This window comes from Sturnus vulgaris, chromosome Z (assembly GCF_052056855.1).
Source record: "Sturnus vulgaris isolate bStuVul1 chromosome Z, bStuVul1.hap1, whole genome shotgun sequence".
Lineage (NCBI taxonomy): Eukaryota > Metazoa > Chordata > Aves > Passeriformes > Sturnidae > Sturnus > Sturnus vulgaris.
This window is the reverse complement of record NC_142283.1, coordinates 54,115,149-54,124,335: the sequence shown is the minus strand read 5'-3', so window position 1 is coordinate 54,124,335 and position 9,187 is coordinate 54,115,149. Positions and strand designations below refer to the sequence as shown.

General features: G+C 46.8%; 1 protein-coding gene across 1 annotated transcript; it reads left to right on the top strand.

Moving 5' to 3' along the window:
• Positions 1-576: 576 nt before the first annotated feature.
• Positions 577-2,861, top strand: LOC106855615 (acrosin-like). Its single transcript, XM_088157019.1, has 4 exons — positions 577-877; positions 1,131-1,467; positions 1,756-1,901; positions 2,387-2,861. The coding sequence occupies exons 1-4, from the start codon at positions 662-664 to the stop codon at positions 2,738-2,740; spliced, it is 1,053 nt and encodes a 350-aa protein (XP_088013145.1). The 5' UTR covers positions 577-661; the 3' UTR covers positions 2,741-2,861.
• Positions 2,862-9,187: the final 6,326 nt, after the last annotated feature.

The following is a 9,187-nucleotide window of genomic DNA, read 5'->3' as shown; positions in this document are numbered from 1 at the left end:
TCAAGCATCCTGCATTCAGGCAGGGGAATTAGAACTAGATAATCTTTAAATTCCTTTCCAATCCAAACCAGTCTATGATTCTATGATGCTGTGTTTCCCCTCCACTGCCCACCCCTGAAGGCAACTGTGCCCAAAACACTGAACCAGCTGCTCTGTGACATCAGCCCCAGGGCCAAAGATACTGCAGGCATTAGTTGGAAGCTGCACTGATTGAGCCCTCACTCCTTGCAGCTGATACATGTGACTGGCATTGATGAATTTGCTATGCATCCTTGTCCTACTGGCCATGTGCAGGTCTGTGCTTTGCACATGGGACACCTGTGGGTAAGTGGCCGCAGACTCTTGGAGGGAGTTTGGACAACATTTGAGGGTTTTTCCTGTCCCCTCTGGCCACACTACAGTTTTGTGAGCCCAGTGCAGGAGTTTCAGTTCCTTGACAGTACTCAAGCTGCAGCACAACTTGTCTATGGGGCTCAAGGGGCTCAAGCAGAAACAGGGGTGGACAGACATATGGCCCATGGGATTCCCTGTCTCTGCTGTCCATGCAAACAATGCCATGGGGGGGAGGGAAGTTTGCTGACCTTCAACCTGAGCAGCAACAAGCCACCAAGCAGGACAGCAATGACTTTCTGTTTACAGAGGGACCTGTGGTCTCTGGCCCATGTCTGCCTCCTATGGCCCTGTGGCTTATGACTATGACCCCATGGCTCCAGACTATGGCGAACTGCACATCATCGGTGGCACAGCTGTCCAGCCAGGAGCCTGGGCTGGGATTGTCAGCATCCAGGATCCCTGGAAACCAGGCACAGGACATATCTGTGGAGGGTCCCTCATCAGCAGAGAGTGGGTTCTCACAGCCGCCCACTGCTTCATCAACGCCAGGTAGGGAGCATCAGGGAATGGGTATATCTCCATAACACCAGCCGGTATCCTGTTGGCAGCACCATGGGCTACTCCCATTCTGTTTCCCTGCAGTACACCCAATGCCTGGGCACTGCAGACCCCAACAGAGAGACTGCTCAGGAGAACACTCTTGCCACTGCTTCCTAGAAGCCTCTAGGTCAACATTCTCAGAGCCTAGGTCATGCTAGGGCAGTCATACATACTGCTTTCTTCTCTGTCTTGCAAAGCAGAAGACAGGGAACTCTTGTGCTGCACATGACTCTGCTCTCTCTCACCTCTTTCTCCATGTGCTTCTTAGGAACAGCAACATGTGGCACGTGGTGATGGGGACCACCCAGTTGACTGAGCTGGGCCCTGAGGTGCAAGTGCGCCAGATTAAGCAGCTACGGGTTCATGAACGCTATATTCCTGGTGAGGAGAGGAATGACATTGCCTTGCTGAAATTGGACCAGCCTGTCGTGTGCAACCACTATGTACAGCTGGGCTGTGTGCCTGATGCCACACTGAAAGTGTCGGAGTTGAAAACCTGTTACATTTCTGGCTGGAGTTCTACCACTACAAGAGGTGAGTTCCCAAAAAGGACACATGCCCTGAGGGCAAACTTGGCACACCAGGGAGATGGGCTGGAGGCCGAACAACAGCAGAGGCTGAAGCGAGTCAGGCTGGAGGATGTCTGCCTCTGGAGAGGTAGCCCTGGACCACTCCCCATAGCCAGACAGAAGAGGGAAAGCAAAGCAATATGGTATTTGCCTAGGGAACCCCAGGGAAGCCCCAGGGAAGGGCTTCACCCCTCAACAGGGGAAGGGAATGGCCAAGGAACTGCCATATCCTCATTTCTTTATGCGCTCACAGCTCAAAGACCAAGTGGTGTCCTGCAGGAGGCCAAGATCCACCTCATTGATGTCCAGCTCTGTAACAGCAGCCTCTGGTACACAGGGGCCATCCACACTGAAAACTTGTGTGCTGGTTACCCAGTGGGTGGCGTCGACCCCTGTCAGGTAGGAATGCGAGACAAGCCCCTCAGCCCCCCGCAGCGCGGGCAGCCTGAGCAGCACCACCCAACACAGACCAAGGCCTGCTTTGCCCAACCAGTCACCCTCCCAGCCCCGGCTGCCTACCACTCTTAGGGCTTCCCTCCCTTCCCCATTTCCAGATCCTTGCCCAGTGTCCCTGTTGTCCCAGAGGCCTGGCACTACACACAGAAAGCACATCCAGTGCTCTTGGCAGTCCAGAGGTCCAGATGCCAACCCTCGAACATCCATCCTCTGCACACACAGGACCACTGTGCAGAGATGAGAGAGAGCCTTACTATACAAGCCCCTTGACCTGCTCCCAGCTAAAGTTCTGGAGGCTCCAGCATGTGAGCTGAGACTTACTCTACCAGGAATACACCTCTGTCAAGGGCTGTGAGAGAGAAGGAGACAGCTCTAGTGCTGACCCACTAAACCAAACATTACCTTATTCCTCCCTTACTCCACTGCAGGGTGACAGTGGTGGTCCTCTGGTGTGCAAAGACAACAATGCTGCCTTCTTCTGGCTCGTTGGTGTGACCAGCTGGGGAAAAGGCTGTGCAAGAGCAAACCAGCCTGGAGTCTACACCTCCGTTCAGCACTTCTATGACTGGATCTTGGCCCAGATAGACCTGCAGCCAGATAGAAGGGCATCAAGACATTCTATGACTGCCCCAACCCCCCCCCAGATGCCAAGGCCATTACCAACACCATTGGACAGGTTTAGTTCTGGCCCATTTTCACTCCAGAAGCTGGTGGAATTTTTTAATCAGGTGCAGGAGCTCTTTCAGGTCGTAAGGAGAAAACTGGCTAGAGAAGCAGGATGAACAGAATGCAGTGCAGGCTGCAGTGGACCATGACCATTTTCTTTTGGGGCAATGAATGCTTGGTGATCCAAAGGCAGCCTCTGTGCCTAAGGCCTGCTCTATCCTCCTCATGCTTCTCTTCTTTGTGCACACAAACCCCAAATCTGATTTAGTTGTGGAAATAAAGTGACCTGATTTCACTGTTAACAGTGTTTTCAGTCCCATTCAGTTTCCCATGCAAGGCAAGAACTTCCACACCTGGTACATGCAAAATTGGGCTGAGGACAGACATCAGATACAATAGAAAAGAGTCAGTCCAAAGGACTGAAACTCTGCTTCGTCAGAGAGGAGGGCAAGGGTGCAGCAGAAGAAGGGAACACAGGTCACCGAGCAACAGAGGGCTTACAGATCTTAGAAACAGCAGTTTGAAGTCCAGAGTGTCTTAGGCTGCCTACTGGTGGAATCAGTCTGTGTTTATGTGTGCAATGCACTGGGGAAAACTCTTTCATGACCCAGGAGATGTGGTTTGTATAAAGACCCAAGTTTTGCACCAAGGACATCATAAGGAGCTTGACATCCAGCCACAGACAGTACAATGGATAAATTTCAATTAATTTCTACACTGTTATTTGAGGAACATGCTGTGCTTATGAATATAGGGAGTGAAGGTGTGTTCATGTTTCACTAGAAAACATTCAATCCTGATCACATGGAAAGGCAGAAAAGGACTGGACTCTGTTCATATTCATGAAGGGGATGGTTATGGATATTTGGCTGCTAGTAAAGGCATTGCTCTGTCTCTGTGTCATAGTTTTGATTTGCCAATTTAAATATACTCATTTTCTGTTGTGAGACAGAACCAGGAGTAAAAGCAAGGCAGGCCTAAAACTTAAAAGGGTATAAAAAACTTTATTAACCACACAAAGAAAAAGAAAATAGTAAATTCAGAATAAGATCTTCAGACCATTCCCTCCTCCTTCCTCCCATTCCTTCTTAACAACAACATACAAAGACACTTCAGTCAGTTTCCCATTTAAATAATCTTATTCAGTTCACTTCAGGGAGAGGAGCTTCCTCTTTTTGGCTATAGGGATATCTTTCCCAAGAGGGGAAAGAAACAGTTTTCTTTTGACTTCACTTTCACGAATAGCAGCCACCCAGGAATCTGCAACCATGACACTCCTCCCAACTTCACAGCCTTCCCAGAGCTGTGCTTGTGGGCCATGTCAAACTCATGGGGTACTTACTTTTAAGAATGAACTGTTCCAAAGCAAAAGTTCTCTTCTTCTCTCTTTCTCTTTGTTCATGCTTCATCCTCAGAAAACTGAGATCCCCCTCTTTCCTCCTGGCAAAAGATTCTCAACACAGGTACTTCTGGTCAAATGATCTATCAAATGGAACACTCCAACCCCCATGTCTTTCTCCACAGTTTATAGGAATTTTCAGTGCAGTATTAGTCCACCCTACAGCTTACAAAAGTATTTTCAGCCATCTCCTCATTCTCCTTCCATCTAAAAAAACTAAACTCTTGCTTCACTGACATCGGTGCATCTCTCCTGTTTTTCCCTCTCATTCAAAGGAAGATTAGAGGTTTGCAAGGGATGGCTGAGATCTCACTCAGCCTCCCTGGGGCTCTGCTGCAGCACCCACTGCCCATGGCCACCCCTCCTCCCTGCCGGGACGTGCCAGCTTTCCAAGCAGGGGGCCCGGCCGCCTCCCCCAGGCCGTGTGGGCTGTTCTGAGTTGTTCAGGGCCCCGCCGAGTCACGGCCTAAGCGGGGAGAATATGGGCTAAGATTTTCAAAAATGAGCCTCTCCTCTTCCTGCCCATCGGGGCCCCTGGTTGCAAACGGGGCCCAGTGGCCTCCCGAGCCCCCCCATAGGAGGGAGCCCAGGCTGGTGTTACTTGCTCAGCCGCTGGAAATAAAAGAGAACTTTATTTTCCTGCATCACCTCCTTCAAAATGTGTGTTCACAGGTAAATTAATTTCTCCAACTGGTTTCTCAGGCTGTCAATAACTTAACCAGCCTCCAATTGGTCCCATCAACTCACAGAGGAAGTTCTCATAGAGAAAAACCTCTCTGAGTCCGCACTCCTCCAGGTGTAACCAGCACACTACATCAACCTGGTTTGTTGTTCACGGTAACTGTGTAAGTCTCTGTGTCTGTGTTGATGTATCTGGCTCTTCGGAATTCACACATGCACAGGCACACAGTTTTGTCCCTTAGGAAGCAGACCTATACTTAACAAATAGTTCAGAGCTATCAGCTACCACAGATGCTACTCACCTCTGATGTTACTTCCAAACATAAATTATCATACCTGCCAGGTAAAGTTTATCCATCTCAAGAAGTCTCATTGGATTTAAGCCAAGCTGAGAATTCCTTGTTATTGTTATGAAATGCAGGAGTTACAAATTGCCATTATTATGGTAATAATATCATAACTAGTGGTTCTTGAGTAAAATATTAACTCTGAGTAATAGAAGAACTGTAGGGCTGAATAGCGCTGAATTTTCATTGCTATTTGTTATCTATGCACTGAGAAAGAAAACTCCCTTAGGAAAATTATGACTAAGACCCTTTCAAGAGCTTGCATTTCGTAGCAGCTCTCACCATCTTTCAGTCTCATAAACACATGCAGTGTGAGTTGTGAAAAAACACGATGACAATCAGTTTTGCTAAAGTAGACTGATAGTATTGCTTCAACACTTTTATTGCAGTATAAGGATGGAAAATTTCAAGCAGAAAAGAAAGAAATCTAATAATCTATTCTGAGAAGCCATAAGCCACCATTATCCAGTTGTATCACTGAGATGCCTTTATAATGCAAAATCCATAGCAGTAAGAATGATGCCAAACTGCATTTTCCTTGAGGAACTGCATTTGTACTACAAACAATCCTGCACATCTTTCTGAGGTTATCTTATTATCACAGGAGATAATGGCCAACACTTCTTACCTTTTTCCTTTTTGAAATTATACTAAACAGTAAGTTGCAAACTAAAACTACTAAGAAATCATTCACTTGCCAGAGATGATTGTTCCTTGTAGCTTGATGATTTTCGTGTGCTCCCTACAATATATTTTCTTATATTATATACTTATATCATATAATGGCATTTCTGTTGGACACGAGGAACAATATGTAATTACATGCTTTACCATAGTAATTTGAACCCCTGGGCACTGTGTTAGTAATGATATTTTCTTTATCCACTGTTCTTTTATATCTTTTTTCCAAAATAGTTCTTTCCCCAATTTCTTTAGGGAATCTTATTTACAAGCATGGTCTCTACTAAGTATTGTTAATTTAAACAACCAGATCTGAAACATAAGAAAGGTTAAAGGAGGAGCATGAGTGAAGCAAGATGTATTTTTTTTTCTCTGACACTACATTTGCCTGCACTCTTGGACAGGTCTCTGAACTGCCTTTCTAGGGTATTGTTATATATGCTTAGCAGCAAGACAAAACACAGCACTAGCTGCTAAGAATAAAATCCCAGCCAAAACTAGGACAAATGCAATACATGAATTACCTGTTCTTGCAGCAGTGAACAGTGAGAATTCAGAACTGGAACTTAAAATACGGATAATTTCAGGTGCAAAACTACCACATTTTAAAGAAAAAAAACCTCCAAAGAAACAAAACATGTAATGTCCTTCAGTAACCCACACTGATAACAAACACACTCAAAAACCAGTTTGACCTGGACTATTTTGTGTCATTATATATTTGCAATCTGAAATTCCTATACATTTTCACTGCATAACCAGTATCAAAAGAGGCCTCTTAAGTTTACAATGCTTTTGGTACAGGCACATAGAAAATGGCAGGGCTGAGGAGTAATGTGACAGAGCCAAAAAAATAAAATAGTTAAGAATAAAGACATAGAGTAAGAAGAAATTGATAGTAAAACCAAGAATTAGATACTTTTTAAAAGAAATTATCTTATTTCTGAAATTACAACCTCTCATTTAGCACAGAACAAGACAACAGCGTGAAAAACATCCCTGGATCAACTGTTCCTTGTACTGAAAGAGGGTATTTAGCACTTGTTCACTGACACCCATTTTGCTTTCTGAAATGTCCTGCTGTTCATGCTAACTTTTTCTAAAACGACGGTGACCGTGTTTCCTTAGTGATGGATCTTTACCAATAGAAGGATCCTATGGGGTCTTCTACTATCCAGTAATTAATTTGAATGTCTTTGCACAGTGGTTGCAGGTATGGTCCCTGATGGCTATCTTTTCTCCTCCCATCTTCATAGAATCACAGAATCGACTAGGTTGGAAAAGACCTTAGAGATCATTGCGTCCAACCTATGACTGAACACCTTTGTCCATTAGACAATGGCCCTGAGTGCCACATCCAGTCTTTCCTTAAACACCTCCATGGATGGTGACTCCCCCACGTCCCTGGGCAACCCATTCCAATGCCCAATCACCCCTTCTGTGAAGAAATGCCTGCTAATGTCCTTCCTCCCCTGGCACAGGGTAAGGCTGTGTCCTCTTATCCTGTCACTGGTTGCCTGGGAGAAGAGCCCAACCCTCATCTGGCTACACCCTCCCTTCAGGGAGCTGTAGAAAGGGATGAGGTCCCCCCTGAGCCTCCTAAACACCCTCAGCTCCCTCAGCTGCTTCTCATAGGACCTGAGCTCCAGATCCTTCACCATCCTTGACCTTCTCTGGACATGCTCCAGCACTTCAATGTCCTTCCTAAACTGAGGGGCTCAGAACTGACCACAGGAATTGAGACGCAGTCTCACCAGTGCTGAGTACAACCCCTGCCCTGGCCCTGCTGGCCACACTATTGCTGGAACAGGCCAGGATGCCAGTGGCCTTCTTGGCCACTTGGGCACTGCTGGCTCATGTTCAGCTGTTGTCAGTCTGTATCCCCAGGTTCCTTTCTGCCTGGCCACTGTCCAACCACTCTGTCCCCAGCCTGGAGCTCTTCCTGGGGTTGTTGTGGCCAAAGTGCAAGACCTGGCACTTGTTTCTCATTAAACTTCATACTGCTGGACTCGGCCCATCGATCCAGCCTGTCCAGGTCCTTCTGCAGAGCCCTACTATAATCCAGCAGATTGACACTCCCCTCCAACTTGGTGTCATCCGAAAATTTTACAGTGGTGGACCTTAACAACTCAGCAGCAACTATGATATTGCAGCCTTGCCTATTATAGAGGAGGTGTGATATCTTGTAATATTATCAAGGGGGGAGTATCTTTAAACTAAACAGAGTAGGTCTAGATTAGATGTTAGAAAGAAATTCTTTACTGTGAGGGTGGTAAGGCACTGGAACAGGTTGTCCAGAGAAGCATCCCTGGAAGTATGCAAGGCCAGGATGGATGAACCTTTGAGCAACCTGGTCTAGTGGAAGGGGGGATGGACTAGATGGGTCCCTTCCAACCCAAGCCATTTTATGACTCTATGAATGTGATTAAAACTTTGAACATTTCACATTTCCTCTTATCTAAATAGCAATAAATATTAAAATGCTAAATATATATATGTATATCTTTGCACATTCCTAGCAAAAGGGAATGACATTAAGGAAGCAGAATAGGTACTTCTTGTAATCTCATAATTTAAGTAATTTAATCTTTCCTACTTTTACTAATCCTGTTTCCAGGATGGAAATCTTGGCAACATGATAGAGAAGGATGCGGGCGTTGAGGTTTAGGAGGTGCAGAGAAAGGAGCAGGTAGGGAGTCAGGTGCTGCAGAGTGATTTCAGCCAATGATAAGTTCTCTTTGGGGATACAAACCAAAGTGAAAGCAAATGCCAGCACTGAAAAACAGGCTACTATTACCCAGGGAATGGATGTCTTGGGGGGCAGCTGCCTCCAGAGTGTCTTGGAATGGCATTGACTCAGCAGGAAGCTGAGGAAGTTGCAGGGAGGACAGTCACACCAAGGATGACTGAAGCAGTTGGCAGTGGGAGGGCACTTGCCTGGGACAGAAGGGGAAACCCTCATGCTAAGGACCTGCACCTCTTTCAGGGATAGGGTGAGCACATCTATTGAGAGGACAGGGTTGGCAGGAGTGCTGGGGTCCCATGGCCCTGAGGGTCCCACCAAGCCCTGTTTCCCCAAAACTGGGGGTTGTAATAGGCCTGGGGCTCTTGCAAAGCTCAGAAGCCCCCTGTCTGGTCCCAGAGAGGGGTATCCCAGAGAGAGGGATGAGGTGTCACAGACCTGAGGGTCCTGATGAGCCCAGCCATCCCCCTCAAAAGATGTGTCATTACCCTGGTTGTCCCATTGGAGAGAGGGTGCACCACACCATGGTCTGAGGCAATGGGGTTATGTCATTATCCCCCAAGTCCCACCAAATCCAGCATCCACAGGAAGATGATTCTCGTGGAGTGGGGTGTCCAGGGCCACACTGCTGCCATTTCACCACACAAGGGCAGTAGTCAGTGGGCCAACATTTGTCCCTGTCCCAGCCACTATTCCCTGAAAGTGTCTCCAG